This window comes from Oncorhynchus gorbuscha, unplaced genomic scaffold (assembly GCF_021184085.1).
Source record: "Oncorhynchus gorbuscha isolate QuinsamMale2020 ecotype Even-year unplaced genomic scaffold, OgorEven_v1.0 Un_scaffold_1000, whole genome shotgun sequence".
NCBI classification, from domain to species: Eukaryota; Metazoa; Chordata; class Actinopteri; order Salmoniformes; family Salmonidae; genus Oncorhynchus; species Oncorhynchus gorbuscha.
Window position 1 is genome coordinate 60,839 of NW_025745917.1, and position 16,662 is coordinate 77,500.

The 16,662-nt window shown below is 49.9% G+C and overlaps 1 protein-coding gene across 1 annotated transcript in view; it reads right to left on the bottom strand.

Moving 5' to 3' along the window:
• The window catches only part of LOC124020941 (vacuolar protein sorting-associated protein 13C-like), a 196,375-nt gene that overhangs the window by 19,660 nt on the left and 160,053 nt on the right, over positions 1 to 16,662 (bottom strand). Inside the window, 2 exon segments of the mRNA XM_046336255.1 lie at positions 8,562 to 8,675; positions 14,480 to 14,603. Of these exon segments, the coding sequence (XP_046192211.1) occupies positions 8,562 to 8,675; positions 14,480 to 14,603 (238 nt within the window).

The window sequence follows — 16,662 nt, forward strand, 5'->3', positions numbered from 1 at the left end:
GCTAACCTGGACAAGTCTACCTCCACCCATGGGTGTTTTAGTGTCCTAAGGTGGGTTGCTAACCTGGACAAGTCTACCTCCACCCATGGGTGTTATAGTGTCCTAAGGTGGGTTGCTAACCTGGACAAGTCTACCTCCACCCATGGGTGTTTTAGTGATCTTCTAAGGTGGGTTGCTAACCTGGACAAGTCTACCTCCACCCATGGGTGTTTTAGTGTCCTAAGGTGGGTTGCTAACCTGGACAAGTCTACCTCCACCCATGGGTGTTTTAGTGTCCTAAGGTGGGTTGCTAACCTGGACAAGTCTACCTCCACCCATGGGTGTTTTAGTGTCCTAAGGTGGGTTGCTAACCTGGACAAGTCTACCTCCACCCATGGGTGTTTTAGTGTCCTAAGGTGGGTTGCTAACCTGGACAAGTCTACCTCCACCCATGGGTGTTTTAGTGTCCTAAGGTGGGTTGCTAACCTGGACAAGTCTACCTCCACCCATGGGGGTTTTAGTGTCCTAAGGTGGGTTGCTAACCTGGACAAGTCTACCTCCACCCGTGGGTGTTTTAGTGTCCTAAGGTGGGTTGCTAACCTGGACAAGTCCTTCTGTAGCTCAGTTGGTAGAACATGGCGCTTGTAATGCCAGGGTAGTGGGTTCAATCCCCGGGACCACCCATACGTAGAATGTATGACTGTAAGTCGCTTTGGATAAAAGCGTCTGCTAAATGGCATATATTATTATTATTATTATTATTATTATATATTATTATATTATTATTATTATATTATTATTATTATATATATTATTATTATAAGTCTACCTCCACCCATGGGTGTTTTAGTGTCCTTCTAAGGTGGGTTGCTAACCTGGACAAGTCTACCTCCACCCATGGGTGTTTTAGTGTCCTAAGGTGGGTTGCTAACCTGGACAAGTCTACCTCCACCCATGGGTGTTTTAGTGTCCTAAGGAGGGTTGCTAACCTGGACAAGTCTACCTCCACCCATGGGTGTTTTAGTGTCCTAAGGTGGGTTGCTAACCTGGACAAGTCTACCACCACCCATGGGTGTTTTAGTGTCCTAAGGTGGGTTGCTAACCTGGACAAGTCTACCTCCACCCATGGGTGTTTTAGTGTCCTAAAGAGGGTTGCTAACCTGGACAAGTCTACCTCCAGCCATGGGTGTTTTAGTGTCCTAAGGTGGGTTGCTAACCTGGACAAGTCTACCTCCAGCCATGGGTGTTTTAGTGTCCTAAGGTGGGTTGCTAACCTGGACAAGTCTACCTCCAGGCATGGGTGTTTTAGTGTCCTAAGGTGGGTTGCTAACCTGGACAAGTCTACCTCCACCCATGGGTGTTTTAGTGTCCTAAGGAGGGTTGCTAACCTGGACAAGTCTACCTCCACCCATGGGTGTTTTAGTGTCCTAAGGTGGGTTGCTAACCTGGACAAGTCTACCTCCACCCATGGGTGTTTTAGTGTCCTAAGGTGGGTTGCTAACCTGGACAAGTCTACCTCCACCCATGGGTGTTTTAGTGTCCTAAGGTGGGTTGCTAACCTGGACAAGTCTACCTCCACCCATGGGTGTTTTAGTGTCCTAAGGAGGGTTGCTAACCTGGACAAGTCTACCTCCACCCATGGGTGTTTTAGTGACCTTCTAAGGTGGGTTGCTAACCTGGACAAGTCTACCTCCACCCATGGGTGTTTTAGTGTCCTAAGGTGGGTTGCTAACCTGGACAAGTCTACCTCCACCCATGGGTGTTTTAGTGTCCTAAGGTGGGTTGCTAACCTGGACAAGTCTACCTCCACCCATGGGTGTTTTAGTGTCCTAAGGTGGGTTGCTAACCTGGACAAGTCTACCTCCACCCATGGGTGTTATAGTGTCCTAAGGTGGGTTGCTAACCTGGACAAGTCTACCTCCACCCATGGGTGTTTTAGTGATCTTCTAAGGTGGGTTGCTAACCTGGACAAGTCTACCTCCACCCATGGGTGTTTTAGTGTCCTAAGGTGGGTTGCTAACCTGGACAAGTCTACCTCCACCCATGGGTGTTTTAGTGTCCTAAGGTGGGTTGCTAACCTGGACAAGTCTACCTCCACCCATGGGTGTTTTAGTGTCCTAAGGTGGGTTGCTAACCTGGACAAGTCTACCTCCACCCATGGGTGTTTTAGTGTCCTAAGGTGGGTTGCTAACCTGGACAAGTCTACCTCCACCCATGGGTGTTTTAGTGTCCTAAGGTGGGTTGCTAACCTGGACAAGTCTACCTCCACCCATGGGTGTTTTAGTGTCCTAAGGTGGGTTGCTAACCTGGACAAGTCTACCTCCACCCGTGGGTGTTTTAGTGTCCTAAGGTGGGTTGCTAACCTGGACAAGTCCTTCTGTAGCTCAGTTGGTAGAACATGGCGCTTGTAATGCCAGGGTAGTGGGTTCAATCCCCGGGACCACCCATACGTAGAATGTATGACTGTAAGTCGCTTTGGATAAAAGCGTCTGCTAAATGGCATATATTATTATTATTATTATTATTATATATTATTATATTATTATTATTATATTATTATTATTATATATATTATTATTATAAGTCTACCTCCACCCATGGGTGTTTTAGTGTCCTTCTAAGGTGGGTTGCTAACCTGGACAAGTCTACCTCCACCCATGGGTGTTTTAGTGTCCTAAGGTGGGTTGCTAACCTGGACAAGTCTACCACCACCCATGGGTGTTTTAGTGTCCTAAGGTGGGTTGCTAACCTGGACAAGTCTACCTCCACCCATGGGTGTTTTAGTGTCCTAAAGAGGGTTGCTAACCTGGACAAGTCTACCTCCAGCCATGGGTGTTTTAGTGTCCTAAGGTGGGTTGCTAACCTGGACAAGTCTACCTCCAGCCATGGGTGTTTTAGTGTCCTAAGGTGGGTTGCTAACCTGGACAAGTCTACCTCCAGGCATGGGTGTTTTAGTGTCCTAAGGTGGGTTGCTAACCTGGACAAGTCTACCTCCACCCATGGGTGTTTTAGTGTCCTAAGGAGGGTTGCTAACCTGGACAAGTCTACCTCCACCCATGGGTGTTTTAGTGTCCTAAGGTGGGTTGCTAACCTGGACAAGTCTACCTCCACCCATGGGTGTTTTAGTGTCCTAAGGTGGGTTGCTAACCTGGACAAGTCTACCTCCACCCATGGGTGTTTTAGTGTCCTAAGGTGGGTTGCTAACCTGGACAAGTCTACCTCCACCCATGGGTGTTTTAGTGTCCTAAGGAGGGTTGCTAACCTGGACAAGTCTACCTCCACCCATGGGTGTTTTAGTGACCTTCTAAGGTGGGTTGCTAACCTGGACAAGTCTACCTCCACCCATGGGTGTTTTAGTGTCCTAAGGTGGGTTGCTAACCTGGACAAGTCTACCTCCACCCATGGGTGTTTTAGTGTCCTAAGGTGGGTTGCTAACCTGGACAAGTCTACCTCCACCCATGGGTGTTTTAGTGTCCTAAGGTGGGTTGCTAACCTGGACAAGTCTACCTCCACCCATGGGTGTTATAGTGTCCTAAGGTGGGTTGCTAACCTGGACAAGTCTACCTCCACCCATGGGTGTTTTAGTGATCTTCTAAGGTGGGTTGCTAACCTGGACAAGTCTACCTCCACCCATGGGTGTTTTAGTGTCCTAAGGTGGGTTGCTAACCTGGACAAGTCTACCTCCACCCATGGGTGTTTTAGTGTCCTAAGGTGGGTTGCTAACCTGGACAAGTCTACCTCCACCCATGGGTGTTTTAGTGTCCTAAGGTGGGTTGCTAACCTGGACAAGTCTACCTCCACCCATGGGTGTTTTAGTGTCCTAAGGTGGGTTGCTAACCTGGACAAGTCTACCTCCACCCATGGGTGTTTTAGTGTCCTAAGGTGGGTTGCTAACCTGGACAAGTCTACCTCCACCCATGGGTGTTTTAGTGTCCTAAGGTGGGTTGCTAACCTGGACAAGTCTACCTCCACCCGTGGGTGTTTTAGTGTCCTAAGGTGGGTTGCTAACCTGGACAAGTCCTTCTGTAGCTCAGTTGGTAGAACATGGCGCTTGTAATGCCAGGGTAGTGGGTTCAATCCCCGGGACCACCCATACGTAGAATGTATGACTGTAAGTCGCTTTGGATAAAAGCGTCTGCTAAATGGCATATATTATTATTATTATTATTATTATATATTATTATATTATTATTATTATATTATTATTATTATATATATTATTATTATAAGTCTACCTCCACCCATGGGTGTTTTAGTGTCCTTCTAAGGTGGGTTGCTAACCTGGACAAGTCTACCTCCACCCATGGGTGTTTTAGTGTCCTAAGGTGGGTTGCTAACCTGGACAAGTCTACCTCCACCCATGGGTGTTTTAGTGTCCTAAGGAGGGTTGCTAACCTGGACAAGTCTACCTCCACCCATGGGTGTTTTAGTGTCCTAAGGTGGGTTGCTAACCTGGACAAGTCTACCACCACCCATGGGTGTTTTAGTGTCCTAAGGTGGGTTGCTAACCTGGACAAGTCTACCTCCACCCATGGGTGTTTTAGTGTCCTAAAGAGGGTTGCTAACCTGGACAAGTCTACCTCCAGCCATGGGTGTTTTAGTGTCCTAAGGTGGGTTGCTAACCTGGACAAGTCTACCTCCAGCCATGGGTGTTTTAGTGTCCTAAGGTGGGTTGCTAACCTGGACAAGTCTACCTCCAGGCATGGGTGTTTTAGTGTCCTAAGGTGGGTTGCTAACCTGGACAAGTCTACCTCCACCCATGGGTGTTTTAGTGTCCTAAGGAGGGTTGCTAACCTGGACAAGTCCCTCCACCCATGGGTGTTTTAGTGTCCTAAGGTGGGTTGCTAACCTGGACAAGTCTACCTCCACCCATGGGTGTTTTAGTGTCCTAAGGTGGGTTGCTAACCTGGACAAGTCTACCTCCACCCATGGGTGTTTTAGTGTCCTAAGGTGGGTTGCTAACTTGGACAAGTCTACCTCCAGTCATGGGTGTTTTAGTGTCCTAAGGTGGGTTGCTAACCTGGACAAGTCTACCTCCAGGCATGGGTGTTTTAGTGTCCTAAGGTGGGTTGCTAACCTGGACAAGTCTACCTCCACCCATGGGTGTTTTAGTGTCCTAAGGTGGGTTGCTAACCTGGACAAGTCTACCTCCACCCATGGGTGTTTTAGTGTCCTAAGGTGGGTTGCTAACCTGGACAAGTCTACCTCCACCCATGGGTGTTTTAGTGTCCTAAGGTGGGTTGCTAACCTGGACAAGTCTACCTCCACCCATGGGTGTTTTAGTGTCCTAAGGTGGGTTGCTAACCTGGACAAGTCTACCTCCACCCATGGGTGTTTTAGTGTCCTAAGGTGGGTTGCTAACCTGGACAAGTCTACCTCCACCCATGGGTGTTTTAGTGTCCTTCTAAGGTGGGTTGCTAACCTGGACAAGTCTACCTCCACCCATGGGTGTTTTAGTGTCCTTCTAAGGTGGGTTGCTAACCTGGACAAGTCTACCTCCACCCATGGGTGTTTTAGTGTCCTAAGGAGGGTTGCTAACCTGGACAAGTCTACCTCCACCCATGGGTGTTTTAGTGTCCTAAGGTGGGTTGCTAACCTGGACAAGTCTACCTCCACCCATGGGTGTTTTAGTGTCTAAGGTGGGTTGCTAACCTGGACAAGTCTACCTCCACCCATGGGTGTTTTAGTGTCCTAAAGAGGGTTGCTAACCTGGACAAGTCTACCTCCAGCCATGGGTGTTTTAGTGTCCTAAGGTGGGTTGCTAACCTGGACAAGTCTACCTCCAGCCATGGGTGTTTTAGTGTCCTAAGGTGGGTTGCTAACCTGGACAAGTCTACCTCCAGGCATGGGTGTTTTAGTGTCCTAAGGTGGGTTGCTAACCTGGACAAGTCTACCTCCACCCATGGGTGTTTTAGTGTCCTAAGGAGGGTTGCTAACCTGGACAAGTCTACCTCCACCCATGGGTGTTTTAGTGTCCTAAGGTGGGTTGCTAACCTGGACAAGTCTACCTCCACCCATGGGTGTTTTAGTGTCCTAAGGTGGGTTGCTAACCTGGACAAGTCTACCTCCAGGCATGGGTGTTTTAGTGTCCCTAAGGAGGGTTGCTAACCTGGACAAGTCTACCTCCAGCCATGGGTGTTTTAGTGTCCTAAGGTGGGTTGCTAACCTGGACAAGTCTACCTCCACCCATGGGTGTTTTAGTGTCCTTTAAGGTGGGTTGCTAACCTGGACAAGTCTACCTCCATCCATGGGTGTTTTAGTGTCCTAAGGTGGGTTGCTAACCTGGACAAGTCTACCTCCACCCATGGGTGTTTTAGTGACCTTCTAAGGTGGGTTGCTAACCTGGACAAGTCTACCTCCAGGCATGGGTGTTTTAGTGTCCTAAGGAGGGTTGCTAACCTGGACAAGTCTACCTCCAGCCATGGGTGTTTTAGTGTCCTATGGTGGGTTGCTAACCTGGACAAGTCTACCTCCACCCATGGGTGTTTTAGTGTTAAGGAGGGTTGCTAACTTGGACAAGTCTACCTCCAGTCATGGGTGTTTTAGTGTCCTAAGGTGGGTTGCTAACCTGGACAAGTCTACCTCCAGGCATGGGTGTTTTAGTGTCCTAAGGTGGGTTGCTAACCTGGACAAGTCTACCTCCACCCATGGGTGTTTTAGTGTCCTAAGGTGGGTTGCTAACCTGGACAAGTCTACCTCCACCCATGGGTGTTTTAGTGACCTTCTAAGGTGGGTTGCTAACCTGGACAAGTCTACCTCCATCCATGGGTGTTTTAGTGTCCTAAGGTGGGTTGCTAACCTGGACAAGTCTACCTCCACCCATGGGTGTTTTAGTGACCTTCTAAGGTGGGTTGCTAACCTGGACAAGTCTACCTGCAGGCATGGGTGTTTTAGTGTCCTAAGGAGGGTTGCTAACCTGGACAAGTCTACCTCCAGCCATGGGTGTTTTAGTGTCCTATGGTGGGTTGCTAACCTGACAAGTCTACCTCCACCCATGGGTGTTTTAGTGTCCTAAGGAGGGTTGCTAACCTGGACAAGTCTACCTCCAGCCATGGGTGTTTTAGTGTCCTAAGGTGGGTTGCTAACCTGGACAAGTCTACCTCCACCCATGGGTGTTTTAGTGTCCTTCTAAGGTGGGTTGCTAACCTGGACAAGTCTACCTCCACCCATGGGTGTTTTAGTGTCCTAAGGTGGGTTGCTAACCTGGACAAGTCTACCTCCACCCATGGGTGTTTTAGTGTCCTAAGGTGGGTTGCTAACCTGGACAAGTCTACCTCCACCCATGGGTGTTTTAGTGTCCTAAGGAGGGTTGCTAACCTGGACAAGTCTACCTCCACCCATGGGTGTTTTAGTGTCCTAAGGTGGGTTGCTAACCTGGACAAGTCTACCTCCACCCATGGGTGTTTTAGTGTCCTTCTAAGGTGGGTTGCTAACCTGGACAAGTCTACCTCCACCCATGGGTGTTTTAGTGTCCTAAGGTAGGTTGCTAACCTGGACAAGTCTACCTCCACCCATGGGTGTTTTAGTGTCCTTCTAAGGTGGGTTGCTAACCTGGACAAGTCTACCTCCACCCATGGGTGTTTTAGTGTCCTAAGGTGGGTTGCTAACCTGGACAAGTCTACCTCCACCCATGGGTGTTTTAGTGTCCTAAGGTGGGTTGCTAACCTGGACAAGTCTACCTCCACCCATGGGTGTTTTAGTGACCTTCTAAGGTGGGTTGCTAACCTGGACAAGTCTACCTCCATCCATGGGTGTTTTAGTGTCCTAAGGTGGGTTGCTAACCTGGACAAGTCTACCTCCACCCATGGGTGTTTTAGTGACCTTCTAAGGTGGGTTGCTAACCTGGACAAGTCTACCTGCAGGCATGGGTGTTTTAGTGTCCTAAGGAGGGTTGCTAACCTGGACAAGTCTACCTCCAGCCATGGGTGTTTTAGTGTCCTATGGTGGGTTGCTAACCTGGACAAGTCTACCTCCACCCATGGGTGTTTTAGTGTCCTAAGGAGGGTTGCTAACCTGGACAAGTCTACCTCCAGCCATGGGTGTTTTAGTGTCCTAAGGTGGGTTGCTAACCTGGACAAGTCTACCTCCAGCCATGGGTGTTTTAGTGTCCTAAGGTGGGTTGCTAACCTGGACAAGTCTACCTCCAGGCATGGGTGTTTTAGTGTCCTAAGGTGGGTTGCTAACCTGGACAAGTCTACCTCCACCCATGGGTGTTTTAGTGTCCTAAGGAGGGTTGCTAACCTGGACAAGTCTACCTCCAGCCATGGGTGTTTCCTAAGGTGGGTTGCTAACCTAAGTCTACCTCCAGCCATGGGTGTTTTAGTGACCTTCTAAGGTGGGTTGCTAACCTGGACAAGTCTACCTCCAGGCATGGGTGTTTTAGTGTCCTAAGGAGGGTTGCTAACCTGGACAAGTCTACCTCCAGGCATGGGTGTTTTAGTGTCCTAAGGTGGGTTGCTAACCTGGACAAGTCTACCTCCACCCATGGGTGTTTTAGTGTCCTAAGGTGGGTTGCTAACCTGGACAAGGTCGTAACCCTTGGCGTCCATGGGTGTTTTAGTGTCCTAAGGTGGGTTGCTAACCTGGAAAAGGTCGTATCCCTTGGCGTCCTCCTGGTCGTAGGTCTGATGATTCCATCCTCTCGGATCAGTCTGACCGGCCTCAGCTTGGTCACTTCCTCTGTCGACTCTGCCACCCTGCCAATCACAACGCGCCGTCAGATTGCAACGCAAACGTCACAGATCTCACAGCCTGATCAAAATGCACCGTCATATCTCAGAGAGCCAATCAGAACGCACCGTCATATCTCACAGAGCCAATCAGAAAGCACTGTCATATCTCACAGAGCCAATCAGAACGCACCGTCATATCTCACAGAGCCAATCAGAACGCACCGTCATATCTCACAGAGCCAATCAGAAAGCACTGTCATATCTCACAGAGCCAATCAGAACGCACCGTCATATCTCACAGAGCCAATCAGAAAGCACTGTCATATCTCACAGAGCCAATCAGAAAGCACCGTCATAATCTCACAGAGCCAATCAGAAAGCACTGTCATATCTCACAGACCAAACAGGAACGCACCGTCATATCTCACAGAGCCAATCAGCACGCACCGTCATATCTCACAGAGCCAATCAGAACGCACCGTCATATCTCAGAGAGCCAATCAGAACGCACCGTCAGGAAGGGTTTCATGAATCAAGAGCAAGAACAAGAAGTAGTTTGCTTTCGGACCCAAACTCATAACAAAACTGCTCTGTAATGTCTTCCACAATGAGCCAGACACAGTAGCAGAGTAGGACAACATTACAACAAAACCACTCAGCACTAACAGAATCCTGCTTCTGAAAGGAATCACTAACGTAAAAAACCCGTTCAGCCCAAAGAGGGAGGCAAACGGTGCATGAGTACGTATGCGTGCACGTACGCGCGCGCATGTGTATGTGTGTGTTCCAGTATCTCACCTTTCGTTATCTCTAGTGTGAAAGCATGGAACAATAAATTCATCAGGTTATCAGGAATTGATAGGTGATTCATATGCTTTGTGAAGGATAATGAATGAGGTGGTGAATGGACATCAATACTATGTGATGGGGGGCTGTGTTTTGGCATCTCAGAACCACTGGGGAATGAGGAATGTTTTGGCTGAACATTAGGTACCTGAGAGGTGAGAGGAGGAGGAAGGGAGATTATGAGACAGCTAGAGGGAGGGAGGGGGGGGGGTAAAGTGACAGTAGAGACTGAATGGTCTACTTGGCTGTGTCGTCCAGTCAGAGTGCCGTTTGGAGGAGTCATTTCAGCCCCCGTATCAACTATGTAAACGAACCCAGCTACTTTCCAGCACATCCCCCCAAATGCCATTCCACTCTACGAAGCATTACAGTCTATCACAGACCTGGAGCCCCCAGGGGGCGATACAAAACGCCATTCCAGTCTACGATGCATTACAGTCTATCACAGACCTGGAGCCCCCAGGGGGCGATACAAAACGCCATTACAGTCTACGATGCATTACAGTCTATCACAGACCTGGAGCCCCCAGGGGGCGGTACAAAACGCCATTCCAGTCTACGATGCATTACAGTCTATCACAGACCTGGCCATTCCAGTCTACGATGCATTACAGTCTATCCAGACCTGGAGCCCCCAGTGGGGGGCGATACAAAACGCCATTACAGTCTATCACAGACCTGGAGCCCCGGGGGCGATACAAAACACCATTACAGTCTATCACAGACCTGGAGTCTATCCCCAGGGGTGATACAAAACGCCATTACAGTCTATCACAGACCTGGAGCCCCCAGGGGCGATACAAAACACCATTACAGTCTATCACAGACCTGGAGCCCCCAGGGGGTGATACAAAACGCCATTACAGTCTATCACAGACCTGGAGCCCCCAGGGGGCGATACAACTTGGGTGGGTTCCTGACATGTGGTGGATTTTATATTCTCTATATGTTTTTTGTGTGTTTTTTTTGCAACAACAAAACGTTGCCAAACTGCCAATCTCTGCATGGCAGTGGTCGTGCGCTCGTGCAGTCAGCCAATCCCAGAGGAGAGAACAGGTTTGAGGAGGGGCTTCCATAAGCGATCTGACCAATGTGATGTTTACGTTACTGAGATACAGAACGATCTGCTGAGAACAGCATCTCTAATCTTTAAGAGATTTACGGTAACAATACAGTCTCGCTCTCTCCCAGTCTGTTCAGTCCTCATGGGTTTAGGGCAGTCGGCCAATCCCAGAGGAGAGAAAAGGTGGAGGAGGGGCTTCCATAAGCGATCTGACCAATGTGATGACCAATGTGCTCTCTCCCAGTCTGTTCAGTCCTCATGGGTTTAGTCTGTTGGAACCTCACGATGCTGCAGAATGGAGCAGGGGGAGGAGTCAGGGCAGAAGCAGTGTTAACGATGATGGAGGGGAGGGGTTAAATGTTGAGTGTTAACCAATCATTTCCTTTGGTTTGATCTGTAACATGTTATAACAGCATAATAACTACTTTAACATCATGCAGTCACTTACCTCTCTGACAGACAATCTGATCTATGAGAAAGACAACTAACCCTCCATGCCAGTCAAACCCCTCCCCTACAGTCCCAAAGTCCCAAACCCCTCCCCTATGATACCAAACCCCTCCCCTACGATACCAAACCCCTCCCCTATGATACCAAACCCCTCCCCTATGATACCAAACCCCTCCCCTATGATACCAAACCCCTCCCCTATGATACCAAACCCCTCCCCTATGATACCAAACCCCTCCCCTATGATACCAAACCCCTCCCCTATGATACCAAACCCCTCCCCTATGATACCAAACCCCTCCCCTATGATACCAAACCCCTCCCCTATGATACCAAACCCCTCCCCTATGATACCAAACCCCTCCCCTATGATACCAAACCCCTCCCCTATGATACCAAACCCCTCCCCTATGATACCAAACCCCTCCCCTATGATACCAAACCCCTCCCCTATGGCCGACCAGTCATTACCAAAGCTTTCCCACATCTCACCAAATACTCACTCAACAGAAAGACAAAAACAACATCTCCAAGGCATTAACTTATGAGAAAACAAAATGAAAACAGAACAGTTAACAAAATTAGTCAGAATTATAAGGTACAGAACATAAAGAACCAAACATGGTTATGACCGCCAGACAGAGACATAAATAATGTTACACAATACCACATTAAACAAACCAAATAAAATCACAATAAGCCCTGTAGTGTCCCTCCTCTACTAACCCCTGTAGTGTCCCTCCTCTACTAACCCCTGTAGTGTCCCTCCTCTACTAACCCCTGTAGTGTCCCTCCTCTACTAACCCCTGTAGTGTCCCTCCTCTACTAACCCCTGTAGTGTCCCTCCTCTACTAACCCCTGTAGTGTCCCTCCTCTACTAACCCCTGTAGTGTCCCTCCTCTACTAACCCCTGTAGTGTCCCTCCTCTACTAACCCCTGTAGTGTCCCTCCTCTACTAACCCCTGTAGTGTCCCTCCTCTACTAACCCCTGTAGTGTCCCTCCTCTACTAACCCCTGTAGTGTCCCTCCTCTACTAACCCCTGTATCTCTACTAACCCCTGTAGTGTCCCTCCTCTACTAACCCCTGTAGTGTCCCTCCTCTACTAACCCCTGTAGTGTCCCGTGTCTCTCTACTAACCCCTGTAGTGTCCTGTGTCTCTACTAACCTCTGTAGTGTCCTGTGTCTCTACTAACCCCTTTAGTGTCCTTTATTTGTCTCTAATAACCTTCGTAGTGTCCTGTATTTGTCTCTACTAACCCCTGTAGTGTCCCACCTCTACTAACCTCCGTAGTGTCATGTCTCTACTAACCCCTGTAGTGTCCTTTATTTGTCTCTAATAACCTTCGTAGTGTCCTGTATTTGTCTCTACTAACCTCTCTAGTGTCCTGTGTCTCTACTAACCCCTGTAGTGTCCTTTATTTGTCTCTAATAACCTTCATAGTGTCCTGTATTTGTCTCTACTAACCTCTGTAGTGTCCTGTGTCTCTCTACTAACCCCTGTAGTGTGTCTCTACTCCTGTAGTGTCCCGTCTCTACTAACCTCTGTAGTGTCCCGTCTCTACTAACCTCTGTAGTGTCCCGTCTCTACTAACCTCTGTAGTGTCCCGTCTCTACTAACCTCTGTAGTGTCCCGTCTCTACTAACCTCTGTAGTGTCCCGTCTCTACTAACCTCTGTAGTGTCCCGTCTCTACTAACCTCTGTAGTGTCCCGTCTCTACTAACCTCTGTAGTGTCCCGTCTCTACTAACCTCTGTAGTGTCCCGTCTCTACTAACCTCTGTAGTGTCCCGTCTCTACTAACCCCTGTAGTGTCCCGTCTCTACTAACCCCTGTAGTGTCCCGTCTCTACTAACCTCTGTAGTGTCCCGTCTCTACTAACCCCTGTAGTGTCCCGTCTCTACTAACCTCTGTAGTGTCCCGTCTCTACTAACCTCTGTAGTATCCTGTGTCTCTACTAACCTCTGTAGTGTCCTGTGTCTCTACTAACCTCTGTAGTGTCCCTCTCTACTAACCCTGTAGTGTCCTGTGTGTCTCTACTAACCTCTGTAGTGTCCCTGTCTCTACTAACCTCTGTAGTGTCCGTCTCTACTAACCTCTACTAACCCCTGTAGTGTCCCGTCTCTACTAACCTCTGTAGTGTCCCGTCTCTACTAACCCCTGTAGTGTCCTGTGTCTCTACTAACCTCTGTAGTGTCCTGTGTCTCTACTAACCTCTGTAGTGTCCTGTGTGTCTCTACTAACCTCTGTAGTGTCCTGTAGTGTCTCTCTACTAACCTCTGTAGTGTCCTGTGTCTCTCTACTAAACCTCTACTAACCTCTGTAGTGTCCTGTCTCTACTAACCTCTGTAGTGTCCTACTATTTGTCTCTCTACTAACCTCTGTAGTGTCTGTGTCTCTACTAACCTCTGTAGTGTCCCGTCTCTACTCCTCTTAGTGTTGTCTCTACTAACCTCTGTAGTGTGTCTCTACTAACCTCTGTAGTGTTGTCTCTACTAACCTCTGTAGTGTCCTGTGTCTCTCTACTAACCTCTGTAGTGTCCCGTCTCTACTAACCTCTGTAGTGTCCTGTGTCTCTCTACTAACCTCTGTAGTGTCCCGTCTCTACTAACCTCTGTAGTGTCCCGTCTCTACTAACCTCTGTAGTGTCCCGTCTCTACTAACCTCTGTAGTGTGTCCTGTAGTGTCCCGTCTCTACTAACCTCTGTAGTGTCCCGTCTCTACTAACCTCTGTAGTGTCCCGTCTCTACTAACCTCTGTAGTGTCCCGTCTCTACTAACCTCTGTAGTGTCCTGTCTCTACTAACCTCTGTAGTGTCCTGTGTCTCTACTAACCTCTGTAGTGTCCTGTGTCTCTACTAACCTCTGTAGTGTCCTGTGTCTCTACTAACCCCTGTAGTGTCCTGTGTCTCTCTACTAACCTCTGTAGTGTCCTGTCTCTACTAACCTCTGTAGTGTCCTGTGTCTCTCTACTAACCTCTGTAGTGTCCCGTCTCTACTAACCTCTGTAGTGTCCCGTCTCTACTAACCTCTGTAGTGTCCTGTCTCAACTAACCTCTGTAGTGTCCCGTCTCTACTAACCTCTGTAGTGTCCCGTCTCTACTAACCTCTGTAGTGTCCTGTGTCTCTCTACTAACCTCTGTAGTGTCCCGTCTCTACTAACCTCTGTAGTGTCCTGTGTGTCTCTACTAACCTCTGTAGTGTCCCGTCTCTACTAACCTCTGTAGTGTCCCGTCTCTACTAACCTCTGTAGTGTCCCGTCTCTACTAACCTCTGTAGTGTCCTGTCTCAACTAACCTCTGTAGTGTCCTGTGTCTCTCTACTAACCTCTGTAGTGTCCTGTGTCTCTCTACTAACCTCTGTAGTGTCCTGTGTCTCTCTACTAACCTCTGTAGTGTCCTGTGTCTCTCTACTAACCTCTGTAGTGTCCTGTCTCTACTAACCTCTGTAGTGTCCTGTGTCTCTCTACTAACCTCTGTATGCCTTGGAAGGTGCTGGAGGCCATGTCTACGATGCCCCCTGTCGGCCTGGCCACCACCCCCACCAGACCCTTCCCTATGCCCTTGAAGAACCCCGCCGCTCCCTCCTTCTTGGCCCCTGGGGGGGGGCGATGGAGAGACAGAGAATCAAACAAGAGTTAGACCTCAGGTTTAGAAAAGGTTAACGCACAAAACCAACTACATATAATAATATAGTTATGACGTTTGACATACGCTGAGCGTACAAAACATTAAGAACACCTTCCTAATGTTGACTTGCACCCCCCCCCCCCGTAGTGCTTAGAGAAGATCTTATGTCAAGTGTTATTGAAGTGGGGTGTTGCTATAGGCCACCAAGTGGGGTGTTGCTATAGGCCACCAGGTGGGGTGTTGCTATAGGCCACCAAGTGGGGTGTTGCTATAGGCCACCAAGTGGGGTGTTGCTATAGGCCACCAAGTGGGGTGTTGCTATAGGCCACCAAGTGGGGTGTTGCTATAGGCCACCAAGTGGGGTGTTGCTATAGGCCACCAAGTGGGGTGTTGCTATAGGCCACCAGGTGGGGTGTTGCTATAGGCCACCAGGTGGAGTGTTGCTATAGGCCACCAGGTGGGGTGTTGCTATAGGCCACCAAGTGGGGTGTTGCTATAGGCCACCAAGTGGGGTGTTGCTATAGGCCACCAAGTGGGGTGTTGCTATAGGCCACCAAGTGGGGTGTTGCTATAGGCCACCAAGTGGGGTGCTGCTATAGGCAACCAAGTGGGGTGCTGCTATAGGCAACCAAGTGGGGTGCTGCTACAGGCCACCAAGTGGGGTGCTGCTATAGGCAACCAAGTGGGGTGCTGCTATAGGCAACCAAGTGGGGTGCTGCTATAGGCAACCAAGTGGGGTGCTGCTATAGGCCACCAAGTGGGGTGCTGCTACAGGCCACCAAGTGGGGTGCTGCTATAGGCAACCAAGTGGGGTGCTGCTATAGGCCACCAAGTGGGGTGCTGCTACAGGCCACCAAGTGGGGTGCTGCTACAGGCAACCAAGTGGGGTGCTGCTATAGGCAACCAAGTGGGGTGCTGCTACAGGCCACCAAGTGGGGTGCTGCTATAGGCAACCAAGTGGGGTGCTGCTATAGGCCACCAAGTGGGGTGCTGCTATAGGCCACCAAGTGGGGTGCTGCTATAGGCCACCAAGTGGGGTGCTGCTACAGGCCACCAAGTGGGGTGCTGCTATAGGCAACCAAGTGGGGTGCTGCTACAGGCCACCAAGTGGGGTGCTGCTATAGGCAACCAAGTGGGGTGCTGCTATAGGCAACCAAGTGGGGTGCTGCTATAGGCCACCAAGTGGGGTGCTGCTACAGGCCACCAAGTGGGGTGCTGCTACAGGCCACCAAGTGGGGTGCTGCTACAGGCCACCAAGTGGGGTGCTGCTACAGGCCACCAAGTGGGGTGCTGCTATAGGCAACCAAGTGGGGTGCTGCTACAGGCCACCAAGTGGGGTGCTGCTACAGGCCACCAAGTGGGGTGCTGCTACAGGCCACCAAGTGGGGTGCTGCTACAGGCCACCAAGTGGGGTGCTGCTATAGGCCACCAAGTGGGGTGCTGCTATAGGCCACCAAGTGGGGTGCTGCTACAGGCCACCAAGTGGGGTGCTGCTACAGGCCACCAAGTGGGGTGCTGCTACAGGCCACCAAATGGGGTGCTGCTACAGGCCACCAAGTGGGGTGCTGCTATAGGCCACCAAGTGGGGTGCTGCTATAGGCCACCAAGTGGGGTGCTGCTATAGGCAACCAAGTGGGGTGCTGCTATAGGCCACCAAGTGGGGTGCTGCTATAGGCCACCAAGTGGGGTGCTGCTACAGGCCACCAAGTGGGGTGCTGCTACAGGCCACCAAGTGGGGTGCTGCTACAGGCCACCAAGTGGGGTGCTGCTACAGGCCACCAAGTGGGGTGCTGCTACACAGTGGGGTGCTGCCACCAAGTGGGGTGCTGCTACAGGCCACCAAGTGGGGTGCTGCTACAGGCCACCAAGTGGGGTGCTGCTACAGGCCACCAAGTGGGGTGCTGCTACAGGCCACCAAGTGGGGTGCTGCTACAGGCAACCAAGTGGGGTGTTGCTATAGGCAACCAAGTGCGAACAGTCAGTATCTTAATATAATGTGGGAAATGCTTGATAGTGTACGTGATGTA